The 26754-nt window shown below is 36.2% G+C and overlaps 4 protein-coding genes across 12 annotated transcripts; 1 reads left to right on the forward strand and 3 right to left on the reverse strand.

Annotated features, from left to right (window-relative positions):
* Positions 1-3406: 3406 nt before the first annotated feature.
* LOC103319307 (vacuolar protein sorting-associated protein 60.2) lies at positions 3407-7708 on the reverse strand. 2 transcript variants are annotated; one of them, XM_008220825.3, is made up of 8 exons: positions 7407-7708; positions 7055-7298; positions 6414-6565; positions 5496-5589; positions 4701-4772; positions 4487-4598; positions 3952-4112; positions 3407-3669 (listed from the first exon to the last, which is right to left on the reverse strand). In XM_008220825.3, the coding sequence occupies exons 2-8, from the start codon at positions 7121-7123 to the stop codon at positions 3616-3618; spliced, it is 714 nt and encodes a 237-aa protein (XP_008219047.1). In that variant the 5' UTR covers positions 7124-7298; positions 7407-7708; the 3' UTR covers positions 3407-3615. The 2 variants fall into 2 exon arrangements, with proteins under 2 accessions (XP_008219047.1, XP_088901468.1); XM_089045342.1 differs by having other exon boundaries at positions 7247-7298; positions 7407-7653.
* Positions 7709-8501: 793 nt separating this feature from the next.
* LOC103319371 (disease resistance protein RPV1-like) lies at positions 8502-9931 on the reverse strand. Its single transcript, XM_008220903.2, has 2 exons — positions 9354-9931; positions 8502-8941 (listed from the first exon to the last, which is right to left on the reverse strand). Exons 1-2 carry the CDS (start codon positions 9929-9931, stop codon positions 8668-8670), a joined length of 852 nt encoding a protein of 283 aa, XP_008219125.2. The 3' UTR covers positions 8502-8667.
* Positions 9932-10736: 805 nt separating this feature from the next.
* LOC103319308 (putative methylesterase 12, chloroplastic) lies at positions 10737-15971 on the forward strand. The gene is made up of 5 exons (XM_008220826.2): positions 10737-11278; positions 12546-12785; positions 12867-13010; positions 13835-13969; positions 15516-15971. Exons 1-5 carry the CDS (start codon positions 11039-11041, stop codon positions 15786-15788), a joined length of 1032 nt encoding a protein of 343 aa, XP_008219048.1. The 5' UTR covers positions 10737-11038; the 3' UTR covers positions 15789-15971.
* Positions 15972-17082: 1111 nt separating this feature from the next.
* UPF3 (Smg-4/UPF3 family protein) lies at positions 17083-26079 on the reverse strand. Of its 8 annotated transcripts, none has more exons than XM_008220829.3 (14): positions 25823-26078; positions 25081-25187; positions 24712-24807; positions 24255-24353; positions 23816-23895; positions 22383-22481; positions 22022-22145; positions 20912-20997; positions 20256-20754; positions 19975-20073; positions 19720-19838; positions 19572-19624; positions 17532-17674; positions 17083-17382 (listed from the first exon to the last, which is right to left on the reverse strand). In XM_008220829.3, exons 1-12 carry the CDS (start codon positions 25960-25962, stop codon positions 19586-19588), a joined length of 1587 nt encoding a protein of 528 aa, XP_008219051.2. In that variant the 5' UTR covers positions 25963-26078; the 3' UTR covers positions 17083-17382; positions 17532-17674; positions 19572-19585. The 8 variants fall into 8 exon arrangements, with proteins under 8 accessions (XP_008219051.2, XP_008219050.2, XP_008219049.2 ...); XM_008220828.3 differs by having other exon boundaries at positions 17083-17385; XM_008220827.3 differs by having other exon boundaries at positions 17083-17434.
* Between the last annotated feature and the right edge of the window lie 675 nt (positions 26080-26754).

Here is a 26754-nt window from a genome sequence, read left to right on the forward strand (position 1 = left end):
AAGGACCTCTTCTTCTCCACTGAAAGTTCTGCTGCTGCATCTGCTCCACCAGGTCTTAACTCACGTTAACTTGTTGCTCCTTCACTTACTTTGTAGATGTATTAGAGTTAGTTTATTCATTATAACCAAATCCAAATCCTGTCCAGATGCTGCCGAGTAACAAGAAATTAAAACTCTTTTATGAAAGATATTTTCGAACGAGAAATGGGAAGTGTGGGGGATGTGGGCACTTCTAGTGCTAATGATGCTCATGATGTAGAGTTATAACCAATATTATAACCAATTTTGTATTTAAATTATTTAAATATATATTTACATTATTTTAATTGTCGTATCCTTGCCGTACTCGTATCCTAGTTTTTGGACATTTGTTGTATCACCATATCGTATCGTTATACTCGTACTTGTGTCCAGGCAATGAGGATTACAGTTAAGTAGCACTGACTAAAGATGGCTTAAGATAAATAAGTTTTTATTTTAGATAATAATGAACTCTGGCTAGATTCTCTTCTTAGAAAGGCTGAAATTTTTAAGATTTAATGGGATTCCTTAGTCTTGCCTTGATTTTCTGGTTCCTTGCTGAATATGGTTTTTATTTTGAACTCCCTTTTCGAGTGATCTTTTGTTGGGTCGGTAAGTTCCAATCTTACCAACGTGCGTTCATGTAGGACCTATGTAAAAAGTATTTGAAGACATTTCCATGAGAAATTAGTGTTCTGTTCTGTTTCTAATGCCCAACTGAATGGGAAGGAAATAATTTTTTATGTTATAATTTGTGTTTGTGGGCCATTACTAAGAACTAGTGTTTGAGTTGTATACACGTTCACATCACTGAGTTCAGACATGAACTCTTACATTTTCCCCTGTGGGACTCTAAATGGGATGCTGATTTTTCAATTGTGATAATGTATTTGTTGTTTATAATGTTTATAATCTAATTTTGTTATTTAGTTTTTATTAATCGAAGGCTGGTATATGATCTGCATATTCTGCTTATTATGCATTTGGTTGCCATGAAAACAAAACCCTAAAATAAATAAAAAAATTCTTATGTTGCTGAAAAACACTTAGAAAGTGGAAAATTTGTAGCTTCTGAAAAATATTATGTTTTGTGTTTGTTTTATTTTAAGTTTTATTGTGTGATTCTTTGGATGTTTGTGTTGAAATGTAGCAGAAAGTTTTTCAGGCTCTGAGAGAAATGACCTTAATGAGGGGAGAGCCACTAGTGACGAAGCTTGCAGTGTTGGCCAAGTACGTGGTTCTTCCTGGAGCCATGGTCGCCGCCCTCGTCTATTCACCTCCTGATTACAATTCTTCCAAGAACAATCCTAAGTCCACCAAATAAGACGTAGCTTGGTCAGTACCTTTTCCTCTTTGCTAACACTCTGGTTTCATATCTCTGTTGTGATTTGAATGACCTGGCAAGTGTATGTGAAATTTCCATTTAGTGCTTTTTGACTTTGCCTTTTAAAGCCTTCAATTATTATTTGTAGAATTCTGTGTAGGTACCAGTGCTATAGATATACCCACATATATGTTGCCCTGGATGTGGTTAAGGTATTATACATACTTAATTGTTTTCAAATACGTCTTATATCCATTGGATATAAGAAAACGAAATTATTATATACCTTTGCTTTTTGGCTGCTAAAAATGAGAGGCTTCCACGGTGGAGCTTGGAAGGAGTGTGGTTCTTTGGGAGTTTGAGGTTTATGAGAGAGATGAGTGTCGGTGTTATAGGGTGAGATGATGAGAGTGTGAGACCCACATTTATGCGAGTGAAAGAGAAGATTGGGTTAAGTGGTGTGTGGCTATTCATTAGGGGTATATGGTATTTCCATTTGCAACTTGCTCAAAAATTTTGATTTGCATAAAGGAAAAGGGTTCACACATCACCATGGGTGCTAAAAGTGGTCGGCTTTGTAAAAAACTTGATGAAATAAGAGAAATTAACTTTTGCTATATTTAAAACCATATTGTGCTTTCCCAGGATATGCTAGATTTTCATTCCCCTTGAATTTCAACAAGCAGACAGAATTTGTTATGAGATTGTGTGAAGTCGAAATATAGGTAGCTTGATTATGTGCTTTTGATTGAGTCTGCATGCTCTAAAGTATTATGTAAATCAACTCCAGAGTGCAGTCTCGTGATCTATAGTAGTTCTCCACTAAAATGTTAAAGTTCATGTCAAAATTTTGTTTTCTGTTGCTTATTCTTCTTTCATACCTCTCAGCTTTGATACCTCTTTTCTTATTTTCTTACACAGCTGGGATATTAGAGTGATTGTTTAAGAAAAACGAAAAATTGTGCCGGATAACTGATTGTAAATTTCCTTTTGTACAGGGACATACTGCATAGAAGTGGATGTTGGAGATGTGCTCTCCTCCCGTTCAAATTTCGTATGGAATAATCTGAGCCTAATAGTAGTTGCTCAAGTTGAGGGATTTTTCCTGCTTTCTTTGAAGGACTTTGAGATGAACTCTTTAAATGTACTTCCTTATTACCAGATTTCCTCTGTCAATCCCCTAATCGAATGACTCTCGATGAATAACTGTTAGGGATGAAATCTCATTGGATGACTAGTGCGGCGACTGATGATATGTTTTGTTAAAAACCCAGTAGCTCTCTGTTTCTTGTCACAAAACGTAAACCTTGATTAGGATTTAATTTGTTGAGGTTTTTTCTAATCAATGGGGGAGGGATTCGAAGGTTGAACATCTCCCAACATTTTAGAAGCGATATAGTTGGCTTTTAAGTGATTGGAATTAAAATGTGGGACTTGAGTTTCATATCGTGGTTCGAGTCCGGACCTATGGCGTATGTTTTCTGTGGTAATTTTACACCTTGTCCAAAACCAAGTAATTTCAACCCTCGTTTTCATTATAGTTTCAAGGAAAATTCTAAATGCTAATCCTAAATCATGAACACTTCTAACTATTGAGAAAACTTCTTGGCAGATATGGTTGCAACGTAATCGTTTAATTTTTCATCCAAAATCGCTCATGCCATCGGTACCATTACTTCCATCAAACAAATTACGTATGACTTTTGGAACATTCAGAATGTCCATCAAAATGGAAAAGACGCTGCTGGTTATGCTATTCGTAATTTTCATGGCATTATTACATTCAATTCCTCCTAATCCGTATCAGATTAGTAAGCCATTCCTATTGGTTTTTGTTCTGTATTGAGGCTGAAGAAGCACATGGTTTGAAATTTGGTCTTTCTTCTGGTAGTCATTCTGGTTTTGATAATATAATTGTTGAAGGGCTTATCCGATTTCTCAAGCAACGAAAGCCTCCGCAATGGCACATTTTATCTTTATTTCAGGTATCCAGAATCTTTGTCAAGATACTGAACCTGTGTCTGATTATCTTTCTTAGTCTTCAGATGTCTTGAGCCTCAATAAAAACGAACTTGTGTGATTTCCGCTTTCATTCCAAATCTCAGTAATATTTATTATGAAATGTCGAAAACCAGACTATTTCATGTATATAATAGCCAATCACAATGCGTGAATTTGAACACTAAATGAATTCACTTCTGCACAATACGTTTATAAAGAGGTTGCTCCATCCAGCTCCCCATGCACAAGATACAGCAAATGCACAACCCCTAACCACGAAGTGACGCCCGAGGAACAGCTGGTAAACCCAATTCGTCCTCAGCCTGCCAACAGTGAATTTTAAAGAAGAATTAGCACAAGGCAACAATGATGGGTGGCATGTGGCCAGTGGAGTAGGTACTCCCCTCCACCCGGTGCCGCCACCCAAGTAAATAAACAATCATTCCAATGACAAGAGGTGGAAGCTGAGGCTGAAGACTTGCCTTTTTCGTTCAACACACATTTTCTAATGAGATAGAAACAATGTTCAAAATTCAAAAGAAAAATTGGTATTTTAACCATAAGGCAAATGTGCATTTCAGCAAACAAATTCAATACACTTGTACCTGGGCATTGGATCTGCCCGCTGGAGCTGCTGCATGTCCTATGGGTGCTGAAGGCAAGTGGAGCTCTGCATCTAAATCAGATTCCTTATCAGGTTGGAGATAGGAGGGAACGCCATCGGCTTCGGTTTCCAAACCCATGTCTGCTTCTAGAGCATCCAGCTCTGCAGATTGAAATACAGTTGGGCAATTAAAAACAGAACAAGATTGCATCAGAACATGGAATCATATGCATTGATGCTTTATATGAGACCACAATAGGTCTTAATGCAGTACTATTGACAAGAAGTAAAGTCACTTAAAAGTTTGCGTGCAAGATGAACAAGACAGTTTCACCTAGCCTATATTCTAAATCCCTTATTTCAGAACCTACAATCTTGTCATGCAGACAAATCACAAATCAGCTTTTGACACTCTTTGCATGATTTACTTCACCCAAGCCTCTGGGTGAAATTAATCAGAAAGTTCTCTTCTCTGTATGGAACCTGTAGCCAGTATATCCTTCAATATTTAAGAATTCAATGATTTCTAAGCTTACCACCCATAAGATCCTCCTCATCAATGTCATCAGGAACATTATAGCTTCTACCAAGGGTCTCTTGAATTTCATTGCTTACATCCATCAGGTCCATCATTTCATCTTGCAAATTCTATGGCAAACGAGTATTCACATGTCAGTAAGAGATACTTTCAAATGTACAAAGCACGGAAGCAACGGGAAACAAAAAACAGAAGAGAGTACTGCTACTGACATCAATATCTTGAATCTTCACCGTTTTCATCATTCCTTTTAGCTCCTTGTTGGCAGATTTCAGAGCTGTCATCTGTGTAAAACATATCAAAGTTAATTTCCAAACAAAATCTACTCACTGCAGAAAATATGCCTCCATGGAATCTACATTTAGAAATCTAAATGGATACCAGGAATGAGTACAACAGAATCTAGGACTTATACCAATCACATATTTATAAGCAAAAACCCTCCCTATACACAAATGGTCCATCTCCTACCTCTCATGAGGTAGGCAGCAGGTTCCAATCAGGGTACAGAAAAAGCTCCTCCTCAACAGCCTTGAACTATGCCCCTTGGGGCGCTACCAAGGAAAACCAACAATTTTAAGGTGAATTTAGTATAGCCCCAGTTCAACCAAATTTGATGTAGCATAGAGTGACTCTCCAACATGTTGCAAATCAGTAACTACCTCATTAATTTGGGCATCTTACTTATCCTTTTTCCCCCCTTTTATGAGAGGAAAGAAGGCATCTTATCCATCTAAATACATGTCATTAAAAAAAAGAGAAAAGACTGGGTTCATACCCCCAACCCTCAAAGCTAAAGGTGTAATTTCACCAATAAAAAGATAAAAGTTCGTGGTACAATGTCATTTGTTATGCTGAGCTACGACATGCATTATCCTCCAATCCTCACATTTGACAATCAAAACAATCCAACACATGGACATGGTGAGACTAATAGATCCTTGTACGTATACCCTCAATAAAAAACATGTGAATATAATCACAAAATTTAACAGCTAAAGACATACCGTTTGCTGAGCATCTTTTATACCCTCTGAGGCAAAGGCCACTTGGTCAAGGTTAAATGTCTGATTATACAGCATGTCACGCTGTCCTTCATACCTGTGTCCAGAAACTTAATGAATTAAAACAAATCATTGAAGAAAAAAGGATAATGGAAATTGAGTCATACAGTATATTCACCATACCCCTTACAGTTTGCAACATGTACCGATCAAATTCTAGATGCCAAAGAGAATGATCCCAATATTAATGGCAAATAAATAAATAAAATGTGTTTGCATAAATGTAACCCTATCTCACTCGTTTCGATGTCCCAGTGACGACCTAAATTTTGAATTTCATGATGCAAAAGATTCTATTTTTCATTTGAGGCCAGACAATGCAAAAACTTAAACCTTATGCCTTCAATTAGCTACACCACGCTCTAGAAAATCTAAGTACATGCACATACTCATCTGTATGCATGCCTACTTAGTATTGCACTGGAGCATAACCTTCTAGCACTACTGTTCACACTTCAGTTGCCTATCATGTTTATGTGAATTTTTGTTCCAACAATATCATTCCAAGTCTTCAATCAACCACTTACGTCCAACACATAAGTATCCATTCTTAACCCTTCTGATGTCACAAAATTTTTTAACCATTCTTCCTATTTCCCCAGTCGTAACCTTCTTAAGTATCCATTCTTAACCCTTCTGATGTCACAAAAATATTTAACCATTCTTCCTATTTCCCCGGTCGTAACCTTCTTCAAAGATTTGAATCAAATACCAAGCTTTTCTGAAAAGTCCAAATAAACCAACTTCCAAATCCTGATAAAACTGCTGACTGATTTCACATGAATGAAACATGCAACAAAATAGGGAAACATAAATCACACAGAGGAGCAATAAACCATTAACATGAAGGGGGGCACTTACATTCGCTTTTGCTTGAGAACCCTCATGGCTCGAGACTTAACAGCTTCTTGTGCAGGACCAGGCCTTGTCTTCTTGATCTGCTCTTTGTATCTATTAAGTTCAATATCAAGCTTCTTGATCTTCTCATCCACTGTTTCGCCTCTTTTATTAATCTGTTACATAATAATGTTTACTTCACCCAACAGTTCTAGCAGAATACCAACAGAAATTGTAAAGCTGAAATATTCAAACACGAGTTGCTCGGAAACCAAGCATCAAATTAGTTACAACCATTATCGATTCTAAAGCTGGTCATAATGATCTGACTAAATCTTCACTCTTGATTATAGTAGGGTTTATCATTAACTGGCTCTCCCAACAGATATTGAATATGGGTTTGTAATAAGATGGATACTCCAGTTAGTTGGCAATACTTAAAATTGTTCATGACCCATTTTTGGCAATTATAAATTTTATTAATGTTTCCCATATTAGCAATCTAAATATATTATAGCAAGAAAAGAATACAAGTTGAAAAATCCAGGATTCTTCCCAAGTAACCTAAAGAACAATAAAAACCTGATTACCCCAACCCTAATTCTGAGATACCCAACAATAGCTTTAGGAAATAAACTAGAAGAGTAGAGAGAAAGAGAGAGGACCCTTTCGGAGGCGTCTCCAACAGACGGCGGAGGTTCTTTTTCTTTCTTGACACCGAAGACCCTCTTCATCTTCTCTCGTACTTCTCCTCCTTTGACCTAAGCTACGACCGATTCAACCAAGCTTTTTCTCCCAAAGCACTTGAACACAACACGGAGAGAGAGAGAGAGAGAGAGAGAGAGAGAGAGCAATACTTCAATGGTCTGCTTCAGCAAATCACCCCCTTTTGTAGTCAATGGGATATATCTGAAACCAAGGCAGAGCATTCAATCAGAAAATTGAATCTGGTTTCTCATTACATACAAAAAGAAATCCAAATCTACAAAAACCCAATCAGATTTCCATCAAACTTACCAGGAAAATGGGAATTTTCTACTCAAAGTTGATGAGAGGAAAATAAGAGGAGGACGATTGATGAGATCCGAGCTCGATCAGTTCAATATTCGCTTAGCCCTAACTAATTTTGGGAATTTTCTGAATATTGAAAATGCAAATTTGGGATTTTTCGAGGTGGGTTCGCTATTCCTTCCCAGCGGCTTCCTTTACTCTGCGTCTTGGACAGAAAGCTATCAAAACTCACCAACAGGAAAACAAAATGTATTTTTTAAAAGGAAAACCTTTTTTTTTTTCTTTTTTTTTTTTGGGTGAAAGGAAAACGCCTTTCAATTGACCCAAAGGGTTAAATTATGATTTGGATTCTCTGTAGCATGGGTGAAGTTCCAATTTGTACACGGCAGTTTGGTTCGGATTAGAAGGGTTTTACACGGCTGATCCTTTTTCAGTCGAATTACAACAAAACAATAATTCGATAACATAATTCTTTTTTTTTCATTTTCATGAAATGTCATCAAAATTCAATGTGCTATCAAATTAATAGTTTTTATGCGGCAAATTAATAGTTATCACCTAAATTAATAACTTCGATCAAACATTATTATTAGCATCTTTATTTAGTTATTAGTCAATAAGAGACTTAGAGCATTCACAATGGGCTCCCTAAACCACCTCCTTAGACAAATTTTAGGGAAGAATCGTAAAAATGCAACTCCAACTACGCTCTCTATCCACCTCCTAAAATAGGGAGTCCTCTAGGAGCTCTTAAATCTAAGGAGAGAGAAAGGACTCCTAGTGGCTCCTTGTAATTTAATGCTGCTTTATTTAATGAATATTTCAAACTTTTATTTAATGCTAACTATTTTTTATTTTATTTTTTAATAGAGATAAACTAATCAAAAAAGAGTTATAGCATTTACGACTCTCCAAATTAGGGAGTATGGTTGAAGTTGAAATTTTTTAGAGAGCTCCTAAAATAGCTTTCTTATATTCTTAGCTAAATTTTAGCTAAAAAATAGAGAGCATCATTGTGGATGCTCTTACAAGTATAAAATAAAATAATATAAAAGTTTATACAATCAATATGTCCGGTTTAAATTGGCTTTGTAAATGACAAACAAAGAAAATCTTGTTGACGTATAAAATAGATTATCAAAATAGGGAATGCCCAAGAACTCAAAACAATTTTTTGAGTTTTGTTTACGGAAGTTGCATGAAATCCTAAAAAAGCATTAAAAACTATGAACTACGCGATTAAAATTACATAAAAGGACCTGAACTCTCACTTCTTTGTCTTGACCGACTCTTTGTTGACTTTGAGAGCGGAGGGCCGTGGGCCTTGGAGTTGAATGTGAGCATCTTTTGGGCCTCCAACATCTAAATGAGTGCTAATTTCTTGCAAGCGAGAATCTTTTCCAACTTGAACCTTTACATCATTACTGATTTCTTGCATGCTAGAATCTAATTCTACTTGTTTGGTGGCTACGTCTACGCATGCGCTCTTCAGTTTTCTGGTGATCTCGCCAACAATTTTTCCAACAGACTTTCCTTGGTACCTGTTAGTTAAAATTCAAAATTGAGCAAAAGTAAGATTTATTAGGCCACTGAACTACTATCTTATTCATTATGACTACAGAGCTTGGGATTGAATAAGATTTGAATGTATTAGTTCAACATTTATCCAAGATTTTGTAGACTTCTGAAAACACTGATAGAAATATATTTAAATATATAAAAATCTGACCACACGTGTGAAAGAAAGAGAGTGTGTCTATAAATTATCGTATCAGTGATCCTAAGCTCTGCATTACACTGATAAAAACCAAAGATGATTTTGGCACTTAAATATTGTAAAAAGGAATCATTGAAACATTGCATGGTGGTGGTATGCAAAAAATAGGTCGGGAAAAAACATTAAGAAAAAGAAGAACAGAAGAAACAAAGAGATGGAAATAAGTAAGTAGTTACCCATCACACGCCTTAGAATCAAGGCAGGACAAATTTGCAGCTTCAATTAGAGACTTTCTCCAAGACTGCATCATTTCTTCCCAATCTTTAACTCCATGGCAGCGCACTAGAAAACTATCGATTTGTTTCCCGACATCTTTAGGATCAATATGATAGAAAATTGGCAAAACCCTCTGCCCCAGTGTTCTTCTACACTCCATGATCTTCTCCAGCTCCACAAGACACCCTATGGAAAATGCATACTCCCTTGAGAAGATGATGACAGCGATTCTGGACTGTTCAATTGCTTTCATCGACTGTTCAATTGCTTTCATCAACTGTTCAATTGCTTTCTTCCGTTCTTCTGGTCCTCCTAGTTTATTCTCATCAGCAAGACGTACGTCGACTCTGGCGTGTTTTAATCTCCAGTAGAGGTGGTCTGTGAAGGTCTTGCGTGTGTCTTCGCCGCAGCTCAAGAACACATCGTACAATATCTCATCATTTGAGGAGCAGGATGAAGAGGAATCGTACATCTCATCATTTGAGAAGCAGGATGAAGAGGATGGAGAGGAGGCTTCATCCACTATACTGGTATCCATTAATATTGGTTGGTTTATTTTATCATTTTATATAATTTTTTTAGGAACTGATTGGTTAGTAATAGTAGGTGGCTCCCACAATAAACACGTAAGTATTTAACGATTGACTACACGGTCAACTTAACGTAATCATAAAATTGGACGATGTTGCAAACGTAAGGATGTAAATTGATAAAATTGATGCATTGAGGTCCATATTAAGAACTACCCAAATATGCAGTGTCTTTTGTCCTTAGCCCTTATTTCTATAACTAGGATTTGATTCAAGCTTAACTTAAAAACATTCCTTATTTTCTGGTTGAGCTGATAACATGCATTTCACGTGTCACCATCTAGGACGTATATTGCGTCACGGTGGCACTACAGATGGACACCACATGTCCACATCAGCCCATTATTTCGGTTACCCGATTATATCTTTTATAGTATTTTTGGTCAACATGTGTTTAGTTTCGCGCGGAAGTCTTATGTTTACTATAGTTTTATCACTAAATGACAATCCAGCATTCAATAGCAACGAGGCACGCCGCACACACCACCATCCCACACCCTGCAAGTATAAGTATAACTAGAAATATGCCGCAGAGATTTTACCATGGCAATTGACACAGAGAGAGAGAGAGAGAGTGAAGTTGCTTCCATATCTGCTTTTTACTGAGCTCTGTAGAGACAGAATTTCCATTTTCTACTGACACTGACTCTTCTGGAAAGAAAATAAGAAAACAAAAACCGAAAGAGAAGTGAAAAGTCTTCTACCGTTGAACGCTTGAAAGAAACAGAAAAGCATTAAATAGCTCTCATTTCAGTTGGGGAGTAGTGTTCCTGGTTTTCATTGCACATCGCACATTCTTATTTATTGTACCCAACAACTTCTCTCCTGCCTCTCAAACCTCACCTCACCTAATCTTTTTCTCTCTCTCCTCTCTTTCTGAGGTAAAAAGTTAATAGAAAATTCAGCTTTGACATACAAGACTGCATCTTCGCGGACAATGTCATATTTCTTCAACAAGACATCATTTTCCGGGAAAATTTCCTGACTTTCTTCCGTTTTCCGTGGAAGTTCCCAGAAAGGATTAGTGGGTTTTGCTTAGAACTTGTTTTCCGACAATGGGTAATCGATTTATTTGCATGTCAAAGAAGGATACTAAAGATGTTGGATCCAGAAGCAAGAGAGTAAATCGCTCACAGAGGAAACTGCTGGCTGAGGAAGAGTTCTTGCACAGGCAAGCTCTGTCTATGGCACTTCATCAGCACCAATTGTCTCAGAGGTTTGACGGATCCATGTCTAGAAGAATTGGGTCCACAAGCTCTAGGAGACTCACTGATCCATTCGCTAATGGGAAGCAGGTGTGCTTTGTTTTGATTCAAAGTTGATTTCAAATCCATATTACTTTTTTCTTTGTCATGATTTGATCTCTGATGAAAAGGGGGTTTTAATGATTAAGTAGCCTTGGGTTAAAGCTAAAAAGTGCTTAATCAAATGTGAAATCAACAGTCACTAAATTACCAATTTAAAGAAAAGCTATGAATGAATATTAAAGAAGTGAAAAGGTAATGAACTATTCTACTTCTTTATTTTGATGGCTTGAAAAGTGCATCTCAAAAGGATGTACTCTTAGATGATTGTGCTGTCAAAGATCTGGCAATTATATTATTCTAACTCAGTCTTATGATCTCTCTAGTTGACCTTTTCTGTATCTAGAACAAAAAGTGTGTTTGGGAACACTTTTTCTTAAGAGTCATCCAACTTTATAACCCTTGATCAGCTCACTCCAGTTTGAGTGGTTGAGATGGGAGCTTTCTAGATATTTTATCAGGCAGTTGAGATCAGTGCTTTTATGGTATTTAACCATTATTAATGGCAGTGAGTGTGAAAAATGTGCTAAAGCCTGGAATGAAGTCTAAATAGTATTGAGATCTTTATATTATGTAGCTTGTTGGACCATTTGAGTCCGTTTTTGCCAATTACCATTGCAACCACCGTACTGTTAAACAGCGTTATGTTCCTTTTCAGGATACCCAGATTTTTCTATAAAAACAGAAAGCAGTTCATATTATATATCCAATATGTATATAACATGGATAAGGTTCATATTAAAGCCATCATTCTTGAAAGATTTAGCTGTTTATCAAGGGGCCCTCATTAAGCAAGATTGTGAAGGCATCTATTCATAAATTTTATGTCTTTTTCTGTATGATGTATTTTCAATTTTGTAGAAATGTGTACTCATTTAACCCTGTGTTGTTTGTATTTGAAATTCTTTATAACCTTGACCTTAACTGAGCTGGAAATATGTCATAACTGTAAGAGTATTGGTCTGTGGCTTTCAAAATCAACACCGGGTCATGTAATCCATTAAAGTACAGTATTTCTCTTCTAGGAAATGTTAATTAATAACATATTTTTGTACAACTCCCAATATCCATAAAACTTTCACCTTCCTGCTGCTCGTTTGTTTTGGATGCTAGTCTGCTTTTTTTAGTAGCCAATAGATTCATATAGACAAGCAACTTTGAGCATAGTAATCAGTTACTAAGATATGGTCCTCCACCATTTCAAGTTTGTCCTCCCTTGAATGATTTCCATGATTATTGATTTCATTTTATTTTACAGGTACCAGAATCTTTGGAGAATATTCAAACAAAAAAATTTATTCTGGTACATGGAGAAGGGTTTGGAGCATGGTGTTGGTACAAAACAATTGCTCTACTAGAGGAAGCAGGATTGCTTCCAGTTACCTTTGATCTCAAGGGTTCTGGTATTGATCTTACAGATACTAACTCTGTTGCTACGCTGGCAGAATATTCAAAACCATTGATTGAATATCTAGAAAATCTTGAAGAGGATGAAAAGGTTAAAAGCTGAGATGTTATTCATTCCATTACACTAAGCATGTAACATACTGTCAAATTTATACATGTGATTCTCGTGCAGGTTATCTTGGTTGGTCACAGTAATGGAGGTGCCTGTGTTTCTTATGCACTAGAGCTCTTTTCGCAGAAAATTTCAAAAGCAATTTTCATCTGTGCTACTATGGTGTCTGATGGCCAGAGACCGTTTGATGTGTTCGCTGAAGAGGTAATTTATTATAAACTGGTTAAGGCTAACATCTGTTAAGAATTTGTTGGTCTTGTCTGAAAGTTATGACCATGCAGCATAATGCCACTGAGTACTTCTAAACAACAGAAAATGCTTCTTCCTTTTCAAAAAATTCCAAGCTATTGCAACTATTTCATCACACCATAGGCATTGAATACAATGTCATTGAAAAATATTACTTTCATCCGTGCAAAACTATCTGTGTAAAAAATTTAAATAAACCTCCAAGCTTCTAGTGAATCCATTATGGGTGTGTGCATGCATCTGTGGTTGGGTGTCTGTGCGCATAAATACATATATGGTAATGTTCACTTGGTAGGCAGTGCTGTCAGACTGTCAATCAGACCCATATCCTACAGAATCATACGTATGAATATGCAGTCATGATAGACAGTTTGTCTCATGTTGTAGCATGATGGAATGTCTCACAGTTTGTCTCATGTAATACATATATGGTAATGTTCACCTGGTAGGCAGGCAGTTTAACACCTTATGCTGTCAGACTGTCAATCAGACCCATATCATACAGAATCATACGTATGAATACGCAGTCATGATAGACAGTTTGTCTCACGTTGTAGCATGCTGGACTGTCTTGCAATATATAAATTGGGAATGCTACCCTCCACACCTTTCTTGTAGAAAAATTATCTCTATGTTCTTACAATTAATGAAGGTTCTTATAGTAACTTAAAAGAAAACTATATTTCCTTTTTCAAGCAAGCCATTTTCTTCCCCTTGGCAGTTTAATTTCTTTATACCCTCTGATTTTCGTGTTCTCAAGAAGGAAATCTGTATTGCAGCTTGGTTCTGCAGAACAATTTATGCAAGGGTCAAAGTTTTTGATTCATGGGAATGGAAAAGACAAGCCTCCTACAGGATTCATGTTTGAGAAAGAGCAGATGAAAGGGTTATATTTCAATCAATCTCCTGCAAAGGTATGTTGCAACTCTCAACTAAAGCAGATAATTTTGTCCAAGTTTTTCAAGGTTAATATTATCTTAGTATTTTTTCCTCACAGGAAGCAGCATTTTTGTAGAAGTTATGCAGTTCCTTTATAATACTATGTGTAGCTGAATATTATATGTGCCCATTAAATGATTTGAAACAAAATGCAGAGCTAAATAAATATAATGGAAAGTAAGATGAGAACATGCAAATAGAAGTGAGAATGCAAGTGTAGTGTTTTTACATTTATACAAGTCCACGATGCCTCCATTGTGTCCAGATATGTTTAACATGTTTAACCGCTTTCTTTTTGTAGTTTGATCAATCAAAATCATGGAAATCTGTATTGTGTCCTTAACTTGTTTTATTGGTAGTTGGTACTTACCTGTATCAACACAGCGGGCATGTGTAATCTTCATGAAACAAATATTTAATATTCCTTTGACTTAGTTTTTGCATTAAAAATTTGAGAGCGAGAACCATCCCATTGAAGAAAGACTTATATACAGGTAGGACAGGCATGTAATATTGTGTTCTTGTAAATAGTGCTCTACAGACTTTAGTCTGTACATTTTAGATTCTACCGTAGGTCATTGTATTGTTTGCTGACCTGGCATCTCTCAGTTGACTTGCATAGCCTTGTATTTAAGCAACAAGATTGTACTGATTATCTAATCATAACGACAGAATCAATTTCAATCATTCTGTTTCTCTTTAATAAGTAGAACCATGTGAAGGGTTCATAAATTAATAGCATATCTTCACTGTCTCATATCTGTTTCCAGATCAGCATCTATGATGCCTCACAGATGTACCTAGTCAATTTTGAAAGCTGAGTCCTAAATAGTTAAGATTTGTTGCTTACTATCCGAACTATTTTGTTGCCATTATTTTCTGATTCACCTTCCCAGCATTTTATATCCACTTTCCATCAAGGGCTTGGGTGTGAAATTTTATTTTAAAACATACACACACACCCACATTTTATATTTCCAGATCAACATATATTATTCCTCAAAGATGTATGTAGTCACTTTTGAAAGCTGAGTCCTACTTAATTAAAATTTGTCATTTACTATCCATCCTATTATGTTGCCCTTATTATCTGATTCACCTCCCCATCATATTTAAGACAGAAACATGCACAGGCGCATGCACACATCATATTTTCAGATTCAGCTTGATATTCACATATTCTTATTTTCAGATTCAGCTAGATATTCCTTATTTAAAGAGTTCAACTGTAACCCTTAAAAATTTGTTAACTAACAAAACAAACATAATATTTTCGTTTCTAACTCTCTTCTACTTTTGTAAACTTTATTTTCTTGTTCCATTGAGTCTTTTGTTTCTGAGAACAATATATGATGGTCAGTCTCCTTTAGTGTTACACCATAAAATCTAAGTTGTGTGGTCTTCCTGGGTTTCTTCACCATGGTATAATCTATTGAGATACTTCGGTTTCTTGTCATCTATTCTTAATTTGATTTAACTTCCATTCACATTATCTCTATAACGGCAGTTAATTCATTCCAGGATGTTGCTCTGGCCATGGTTTCCATGAGACCTATCCCACTAGGCCCGATCATGGAAAAACTGTCATTGTCACCCAAAAACTATGGAACTAGCCGGCGGTTCTTCATTCAAACATTAGATGATCGGGCACTTTCCCCAGATGTCCAAGAAAAGCTAGTGAGGGAAAACCCACCAGAGGGAGTGTTCAAGATAAAAGGCAGTGACCACTGCCCATTCTTCTCAAAGCCACAGTCACTGCACAAAATGTTGGTGGAAATTGCTCAGATTCCATAGCTTTAAATATCAGAAATTGTATTCCTTTGTTTTACGTTTGAGTTACATAACGAAAACGTAGCTGATTGCTTAGTTCTATGATGTTCGGCCATGGTTGTATGTAGAACAAGGTGGCCCAATTGCTTGTATCCAATTTCTACTTAGTATATAGGTAAAGGAAATGCTGATTTACACTATACAAAAGCAATCTCATCTAGTCATGCTCGTGTTTTGTTGCGGATAAAGCTCAAGAAGCCTGAATTTACAACAGTGGTCCTTGTCCTTGCATTGTATGCTTCATATATGTTGTCAGCCTAGTCTTTAATAGCTCAAGTTTTTGAGGTTAGTAGTCGTCTAACATGGTATTAAAGCCTTCTTTGCAAGTGGTCCAATGTAAAGCTCCAAAGCCTTATTTGCAAGTGGTCCAATGTAAAGCTTTTGGAGCTAGTGGTTGTTTAACAGATCTGATGGTATTAAAGCCTTCTTTGCAAGTGGTCCAATGTAACGCTCCAAAGCCTTCTTTGCAAGTGGTCCAATGTAAAGCTTTTGGAGCTAGTGGTTGTTTAACAGTTCTCATCAGATCGGCAATGACCCACCTAACACACTAAATTTTATGCGTATTAACGGTTAATTTGTTAGTACACTTTTTATGACTGTTAATACATGTTAAATGATTGCTAATACATTATTATGACTATTAATACATTTGTGTATGAATGTTAATCCACTTTTGTATTGGACATATATTCCACTTTCAATAACAAAATGACCATGCATAAAATCGAAGTGGAACAACAACCCTCTGAAAAAATACACAGGAAGGGAAAACCACCACCTCTTTCATCCCTCCTGGAATATTGGGATTGCCTGCAGCAGTCCCAACAAAGAGCCACTAGGGCTTTTTCATCAATTTCTTATTATTCCCATGATCGGATCTCATCAAGATCGTGCTGATCATCATCATCTGACTTCCTTATTCCTCATCATCCTGGCTAGCTAATCTTTTAAAGAGGCCGAGATAAGCTTGTACAAACTCGATGATCTCTATTCTCTGAATTGATCACAGTGGCATTTGCTTTGCCGCTAGCTTACCTATGCTTTTGCCTTTACAACGGAATCAGTATCAGTCAGTCTAGCTCAATTCTATGCGAGGAGCTCCATCCACCATTTTTAGAGCTTTCAGCCAAGAGTTTTTGAGAAAATTTGGTGGCAGTTTTCCATTCATGTGATGAGCGAGAGTCGTGGGGTTATAGAACTGATTTTACCAAATAATCAGTACGTGAACAAATTAATACATTGCACTGTTCACAATCAGTAAAGAAAATTAGGCTAAAATTACAAAATAACCATTGTACATAATTTATCTTTACCAAAATGTTCCTTGGTTTATGTTACATTGTTCACAATCACCGGTCGGTAGATAGACGTGAAGGTTCTTATACATCACAACATTCAGGACTTGGGAGTATTTTCCCCTGAAGAAATACTTTACTAGTTAAACTATACATGTGACTTAACGACAAAGTCATGCAATGAAGATAAAAGTCAAACCATCTCTCAAGACTTTTGTCCTCTTGTCCCTAGGGCTCGTAACTCAGCACTCCAAATGAGCATGCTGCTATCCGTCCATCCGGCACAAATTGGATCATACCATAAGAAAATTAGGTCTACAAAGTGAGGGGCCAAAAAAATGAAAAGAAAAGATCATGTGAGATTGCAACCCATGATTAGGAACCATTTCAAAATAGTAACACACGGACATACCCTAATTTGGCCCAACCAAAAGTTCTCCTTTAAGGTAAGCCCTCATTTCCACGATGTCTTCAGTAGAGGCCTGAAGCCACGATAACAGAGATGATTGCCTTGGGACATATGAGGAATTTAGTGTTCTGACTGAATGAAAGAATCTGTTTTCAACAGGGCAGCAAACCATTATAATCCACCAAATCTTTTTCAGAGACAATTGGGACAAGGTCGTTCATCGCAGATAAGATACAACAGCTGTCAAGATGCAGGCTATACACCCAAAATGCACAAAGACATGCTTTTGCAGACCAAACCATTAAACCACAAATAAACTTACATTAAACAAAATAAAACTCCTCTTCTCCTTCAATGCACAACAGCTATCGACTGCAGTAATACTCGTAATTGTAAAAGCCCCCCAACCATCATCAACCCTTAAAGAAAGTAATAATATATTTACTAGAAACTGCCAAAGTGGCACAATCCATGCATGCAAACTGCAACAGACCTTTAGTAGTTAAAAGAATATCTAAACACCAAGGGAGTGAAGAAAAACGCTAGACCAGTGATATAGCCATCACCAGTATAAAATATGTTAAATAACTCGCCTTCTAGATCTTGTTCTTTGATGTAACCGACGGCAATAGACTAAACTAGCAAATATTAAAACACTTAGAAACACACAAGAATTATACTGGTTCGGCAGAACTTTTGCCTACGTCCAGTTGTGATTTCTCTAGGTAGAGAAATCACCGCTCCTTTGATTAATAATAGAGATTACAGAACTTTTGCAACCCTAGAACTAATCTCAAAACTCTTGGCTGTCTCTGGCTGTTTTTCCTCTCCTTAAAATAAGCCTTGCCACACCCTATTTATAGATATAGAGTTGGCTTACATGTCCCAAGGCTGATTGGATTCCTATTCCTAAGTAGATTAGGAAATTACACTTATCCAAATCCTAATAGACTTCTAGAAATCCAAATCCTCAGATATGCGAAGCAATATAAAACTTCTTTGAAGACTAAAAATGCCTAGGAGATGCAAGGAGTTTAGTTCTAATATGTGAAGTTCTCAGTCCATCACTCGAGGAAATGTAAACTACAAAGGCTAAACACAAAAGCAATTTATGTTACTATTACCCAATTTCTTTTCCTTTTCCTAGACAGTAGGAATAGTTCCAAGGTCATGTGCTCCATGATGATTACATATTAACATACTCAGGCAAGACAGTAGGCCTATATTGAGTTGCTACAATAGAAAGTTGAATCAATGATATCAACATTGATGAGGACATCTTTGTCCAACCCATTAGGGTTTACAAATGAAAAAGATGGAAGAGGAAATTATTTAATTCGGTCTTCAAATCCGGCAATTTTGGAGCAATGGATGATTTCAGCGTTTTTAACTTGTTTTCTAAGTTTTCTATACTTAAGTTCTTACCACTGAAAGAGTAAATTAGTCCGGTACGCTCGCTACACAAGAAAATCAATAAGTTAAGCAAGGGTATGATGATTGTCCGGAAAGCCAATAATATAGGAGTGTTAACAGGACTCCCTTTGAAGGATTCAGGATTTCTTGTTTGACTAGGATTTGGTTTACTTATTTAATACGATTTAGATTTGATTACCCTTTTTATTTGGATTAGGATTTCTTTCCTAGAATAAGTTTAATTTTTCCTTTTCACTCTAGGGTTAGATTGTTATAAATACCCTTCTATGTAATTCAATATAGAGTTGAGTTGTTGAGATATGGAGAAAAGTTTATTTTCCAGAGATTGGAGACTCCTTGGTGTGAAGCCAAGGCACCTTTTACCATCTACTTTCTGTTTTGTCATTGTTTTTGCTTCTGCTAAATTACCTAAATACTCAATTCACCCATATCCTACATAAAATATGAATTTGATTGATCATTAATCGTGGGCGTTTGAGTTGTAGAACCCGTCTGAGACATGAAACAAATAGCAGAAAAGTCTAGTGCAGTTTCTTTTGTCTACAAGTGTAGAAAAAGTTAAGGCAAGAAAAAGGAGGAGGCAAAACATGCAAGTAAATGAGGACATACCAGCCTTGGTTATTCTAAGAACCTGAAGACGATTTTTGAACCCACACTTGTTTCTGCTAGCAAACAGTGAAAGATTGTCAACCACTTTCTGATAAAATGAAGGTGAAATAAAAATAATGTGGCAACCTACATGACAAGTGATGCATACCTCAGGGGCACCATGAACAGTAGCACCTCTTTTAGATGGCTTTCCCTCACTTACATTTATAGAACCATCATCTTTTATATTATGGGCACTTCCACGGCGACCAAAATGTCTTTGTGAACCTAGACAAAGCAAAAAAGTTTTTACAGGACTGGTAATCAATAAAATCACATGTTATTTCAAAGATATAAATATATAAATAAATTACATCAGATAAATTCAGGGTGGCTAGTGTCACGCTTTGATTATCTAACTAACCATTCTCTACATGAGAACTATTACGTCCACTTGTAGGATTTATAACTTCCCCAGTCCTGCTTCCATAAGAGGTATCATCCTTCACTTCTCCATGGGAAACTGGAAAATCATAAACAGTGAGTGTATAACATTTCCTTGATGACAACTACACAAAATTCCACCCTATGACTAGGCTTAAGATTTGAAAAGAGGATGATTTAACACCTTAAATCATGTTCCAAAAATAGATCAACCATAGACTGACAAACACCTGAATATCCATGTATAGCAACAGCCTTTACCTTCAAAGGAATCAGAGAGCAGTTGAGGACGTTGTGGCATGGATGACAAATGCTCATCACTAGCATGTGAACTATCAGCACGACGAAGAGGAGCCCAAACACCACGATCAGGTCTATCCTTGTTTCTTGTATGTTTTTCTTGCTTCTCACTAACATTAGTGGTACCATGCAGGTCCTTCTTTGAAAATTTATCAACTGTACCCCTCTTTCTATCCCCTTCAGAGTTCATTGAGTTAGGCTCATTATTAGCGACTTGACCATTCAACCCTAACCTTGCATTGGAGGGCCGAGACGCCCGCTTAACGTCTGAGTTCAGACTTAGAATTTTCTGCTGAGGCTGAATTTCGGTTGAACTTTGACTTTGGCGTCCCTCATTATTTAAAAGTATGCTTCTGATCAACTTTCCACCAGCCTCACGCCTTTGGTTCTGCTTTGGAGCAGCTGAAACAGAACTTCCAACGGATGTTACACTCCCCTGTGGTAGCATACCTTCAGGAGCCTAGGGAAATAAAAAAGTCTATTACAGCATATCCAAAATGATATATTGAGTGGTAAAATAGTAGATAATGTCCATGTAATAAAGTATTAAATAGTAAAAAAGGCTCAGAAATAACAGAAACAACCAAGTTAGGTAACTGAAAAAATTGAGAACTTACAGAAGGTATTTCACGCTCTTTTCCTTTAAGGAGTAGGATTTTCTTCTTTCCAGAGTCTGCAATCACAGGGATTCCCGAAACAGAACCTTCAATAGAAGAAATTTAAAGTAAGCAAACATGAATAACACAGGATAAAGACAAAAAATACAAAGAAATGATGGGCATTTTCTTTTTCCATTTTGTATCTATTTTGGCCTGTGCAAGCAGATTGAAAGTTCATTTCCTCAAATTTCAGTCAAATGAAACCATTACCTCAAAATTATACTATAATCCAGTATAATGGTCATTAAGAAGTGATGATATTGCATAATGTTCACATTTACATCTTCTCTTCTAAATTTATGATGGACTCTACCAGGCAATAGAATTAATCTACTTATGAGGTGGTGGGAACCTTTTTTTTTTTTTTTTTTTGGACTTCTGTAGAAAACTTTTGCTTACCAAACTGACAAAATCAACTTACAAGATAGCTTATGTTTCATTCTGCACCAAGTTAATTTTGCAGAGCTGTCAACAACCCATCTTTTAGCCTATTCAAACTTACAACCAGCAATAAGCACACACTTAGAGGCAACCAGGATAACAGCATCAAGAAATGTTCATTAACAAGTAATCAACTTTGAATGTTTCAAAACAACCATCTCAAAAAATATTACTTACATAAAAGCTCATATAAATATCTTGCGCTTCATCAATGGCTATTTAAAATCAATTTCAGATCTTAATCTAATGTTCTAATCAATTGTACCCAATCCCGAATTTAATAAACTATAATCAGACTCTTAGAATCTAATTCAACCATCACACCTGTTCTGTATGATAGTTTAACCTAATTGAATTTAAGTTAAATTCAGATCTTTGATCTGACCCATTGACAACCCTATCTAAAAAATACAGAAACATTATCACATCAGAAAATATTATAACCACTAACCGCATACCATCGGAAAAAATTTCTTGCAACCAAATGGTACTAACAATAGGGGCCAATTCTGAACTAAAATTAGAGGCAGAAATTCCTCCAATCAATACATCGTCATCAATAGTTTTAATAGTGAATATCTCATAGAAAAAAAACATAATGATTGATAATGAAAGAATACTAAGTACCAATTTCATTTTCTAAGGTTTCTTTTCCACTTGAACTGGCCAATTGATCCTCTCGCCTGGAGACCACAGTGAAAGTTGACTTGTCTTTTCGACTTGTATGTTTAGCACTGTCCTTTAATATGTACTGTCAATTAAAAAAAAGTAACTTGAGCTTAGCGATTCCCTAAGCTTCCATGTCACATGGTAGATGTCATGGTAATATGTCAACTGGTAAACACAAAGACTCAAAGCTGCACATAAGTGATGAAACTGAGAAAATTAACCAAATGAATGTAATATTTTCAAAAATTATCAACTGAAAAGTTATTTCGTGGAAATATATTTTGCATCTCATGAAAAATATAAGAACTGATTTACATGCCTTTTTCTTCTCAGAGACCCGTTTTGTAGAAGTTGAGCCACGTTTGTTAAGAGATGCAGCCCCCGCTCTTCTTCTAACCTTCCGAACAACTGATGAAACCTATTATCAAACACAAAATTCGATAATTCAAAGGACTTTTAGATAAATAAAAATATAAAGTAAGACTTATCCGGATACAGGAAAGAAAGTTTACATTTCACCTTTTAATGAAATAACACAAACTTGTTAGATTAAAAGGTCAAAAGAAAATTAGTGCACCATCTAACTCATATCACGTGAACATTTCTTGCTTTACTGCAATGATGTCAAACACTGGGCCCCATCAAACACTTCCCAAGGTGTTGTGTTTTCATTTCATTGTAACATAAAGCGTCCAGTCTCGTGCACATGCGCCCCTCACTCATGGGTTGGATTCATTGGATTCAAAGAAACACACTTCTCTTTTTGGGAGAGAGCAGGGAAAATTTAGAATGAGCTACCAGTCAGGAATTAGACTTCTATCAATATACAATGTTGCCCTTGTTCATCATTAAAACATACCAAAAATTCATGTGGTTGTAATATGAAAGTTCCTGCATAAACACAAAGACAAGAATTCCATTTCCATCTGCTACCCACCCCCCGGGGGCAAACTTAACACCTCATTTGTTCCACTGTATTTACAGGCACAATTTCTTCAGTTTTTTTTCCCTTTTTGATACAAGCGATATTGGGGGAGGGGGGAAATGAACCTAGAACCTCGGGTGCAAGGGTACATGCTCTTTAACCACTTGAGATACAAGCCCCTTGTGCTTTCTTTGTTTTTTTTTTAGATAGGAAAAAGAGAGAATGAGGCTAAAAAGCTGAACAAGAAGTGTACCTAAGCAAAAAGCAACTACCGTGGTGTACCAAGATTAAGTTACAATTACTCAAAACTCTTCCTAGTCAAGATGTAATCCCTAAAGGAAAAATGCTTAGACAAAAATACCCAAAAAAAGCTAGATATCTAATTCTGTCTAGAACCAACCTCTGGACCACCACAGTGATCTATCTTACTTTTAACTAAGATTTTTCTCAAAGACGAGTTCACGTGTTAAGGGCTAGCATATAAAAATAAAAAGCCAATCACTCTTCCTCAGTAGGTAAATACTCACACTTCCAAACACAGGCAAGTGTGCACGGGCAAGTACATAAAAGTAGGGATCCAACTACTGTAATTCATTAGATGGTTTCGTAATTTCATTATAAAATTAGAGATTATTTGATAAGGTGATCACTAAGGAATTTCTTGGTCATTAGTGTGTTATATAAGGCTCCATAGTCAGTCAAAAGGTTACACAAGAGCCTAGGATTTTGACAAGAATGCTCTTGAAATGAATCTTATATCATTTAATTTCCCAAAATTGTATTCTTCAACACACAAACACATGGAAGAAAAAAATTTGTGCCATTACCTGGGTCCCACTTCCGATAGCTCGTTTCTGACGAACATACTCCATGAGGGGGGTAACAATAGGAGGCTCTTTTGCACCACCTAACAAAGTAACAGAGGAATACTTTCAAATCTTGAGACAACGAACTTTTACCTTTCAGTAAATATCTTTCATCACACGCAGAAGGAGAAGAGGGGAAACTAGACAGCCAAATATCTAGAAGCAGTTATGCTAGTCAAACTAGTTTTTTCCTTAATAAAAAATAAACTGAACAAAACAAGGTACTGCCTCAACCCCTTTCTTTTTCTTGGGGGCAGGGATTGAAGGGTCTTGCGTCATACATTTCTAGTATGAATATGAAGGTGGTGTGTGGTCATCTAAGAAGAAAAAAGTGACAAAATCATCAATTATTTTTACATTCATAAGACATGTACATAGAGTCGGTAAATGTATAACTGACCAGCTTGTTCTGCTTCCTTTCTTTCCAGCTGTATTTCTGCACTGGGAAGATGCTCAACAGGCTTCGCAATAAGTTTTAGGAACTCCAAATAATCAGGATCTACATATGTCAATTATATAGCAGTTAGTCATACAAGCCAACAAATTGCCTATGTCAGATCCAGATATCATAAGAGCTTATTACTTGAGAACTAAATTCCCATTTGAAATGTTTCCATTGTGTATTTCAGTTGTTTTTCCTTTACTGGGGGAGGGAGACAACAAAAAGAAGAGACATGAGCGATGTGAGAAAGCATACAATGGTTGTTCAAATAAAAACTAAATGAACAGATTTGAGCTTTTAATTTCAAATCTATTTATTCTTTGTTGCCTCTCTCATCTCTGTTTTATACTCCTCTTTTTTTTTCCTTTCCTCGTCTAAAAACAAAAATCCGACCAAATGAGTCCTAACTTAGCACCTTTATATATAGTCCCTTCACGGCCATCCTTTTTGGTGCATGGTTTTGGAACTCGCTGTGAGGGTGCATATTCAACTATAGCCTTGAACTGAGACCCTGAGAAAAGAATAATAATTCTAGTTTCAAGCTTCAAAAACAAAATAAGAATAACACTCTAACACCACGGTGCATGAAGAATCAATCAGTGTCCCCATAAGAAATTTTTTTCTACTGAAGTTTAATATACATGAAAGTACAAAGAAACATTAGTATATACAAGTAAAACAGTAACTCGTTAAATAAAAAATTCTCACTGAAGCATAAACTAAAGCTACGAAATTTCTAGATGTTTGTAACATGGTAAAATAAACATATTTGATTTTTTATTACCCTTCTCATTAACAAACACATGTCCATCAAAGAATTCAGCAAACTCAAAAACATCTTCAGGCCGCTTGAAGTCTATGTAGGCTCGAGAGTACCTCTGATTCTTCTGGCTGCAACATTATTTTAACAGAAAACGCGGAAGTGAGAAAATACCTTATTAGAACTTCTAAGTTCCAAAACCTAATTTCCATGTATCATGAGAATCCATCCAAATACACAAGTCGTTCTGGCTTTTATGAAAAATTTAGCAACTGAAACTCAACAAACTACACCCACAAAAATAAATAATAGTCATTTGAGTTAATATAAAATGCCTAAAACCTTTTTGTTTCAGAAACCCCTTGAAAGCAAACAAGAAATAAACATCTCTACACAAACTCTCAATTTCTCCATGCCACAAAAAACTTTAAGAAATGCATTTTGAAGTGGTTTTCCTTGCTTTTAAGATCAAAATCAAATTTTGCTTTCAGACGCAAAAAAATGAACAATCACTTAGAATGCTACCGGTAAAAAAATTTATTAAAAGAACAGCTCCAACTAAAAAATCCCATAAAAATAAAAATAAATAAATCAAAAACCCAACCACATTTAAGGGAAACAAAGATGGAAAACCAGCCCCCTCTGGAATTTAAAAAAAAAAAAGAACAAAGCAATCCTAAACCTAATTTGCCTGGCCAAAATTTTCTAAAGCCACAGGAACAATATTAAAGATATTAAAACCTCAAACATATAGAAAAAACTTAACCTGTTCTTTCCCGGACGGAAGCAAAACCAGTTGTAGCGGTCAGCGAGTTGATGGTCGATTTGCTGAAGGAGATCGGAGTGAGACAGAGACGGAGGCAAGTGCCGAACTAACACCTTCGTCCTCACCAATGGGTCCTTCATCTTCCGATTAGTTTTTCATTCGCACAAAACAATCTTCTGAGTTTTTCTTCTGGGTACTTTTCCCTTTACCGCTTTCTCTTCCCTGCGTGAATTTCTTTTCTCTTTCTCTAGAAAATTCAACGAGAAAATTGAAGATTGGGTTAAGTTGGGAAGGCAGGACCAGCGGATGGGCCTAGTGTAGAAAGTCCAGCCCAAGCCTGGAGCATGATGGCCTTATACACCTTTGCCCATTAGCCGAAGTTGGAGTTCTTAGGCCATCTATAGCGGGGGAGGGCTAAATATAGCCCACCTATAAAATTTAGCCCATTATTTATAAATTTGTATATTTATAATTTGTTGAGAAATAGTATTTGGCTATATTTTTAACATCTCCAACACTGTAAGGCTAAGGGTCAGTTTAGCATTGTTGTGCTGTGAAATAATCGTCGATTTTTGTGAGATAAATTAGCTGTGAGATAAAGCAGTTTGGCGTTCGGTAAACTTTTTGTTAAAAGTGTTGTTGGTACTGATTCTCACATAATTAGAAAATGATTGCCGCATAATCATTAAACCTAACACCTCTTTGAAACTGATTTCTGTATAATCAGAAAATGAAAACACCTCATTAGTTGTTTTCCCTTATAGCTTTCTCTCACAACAATTTTTAACAATAAGTGATTTTCTCATAATTTACCAAACGGGCTATGCTTCCCAATTTTTTTTAAAAAATCACTTATCACCCCAAATAAGTAATGCCAAATTGGTTCTAAATCATAGCTCCCCTAATATTTTATTAATTTTTAGTATATTCTT

This window comes from Prunus mume, linkage group LG2 (genome assembly GCF_029339155.1).
Source record: "Prunus mume cultivar Tortuosa linkage group LG2, ASM2933915v1, whole genome shotgun sequence".
In the NCBI taxonomy this organism is placed as follows: Eukaryota; Viridiplantae; Streptophyta; class Magnoliopsida; order Rosales; family Rosaceae; genus Prunus; species Prunus mume.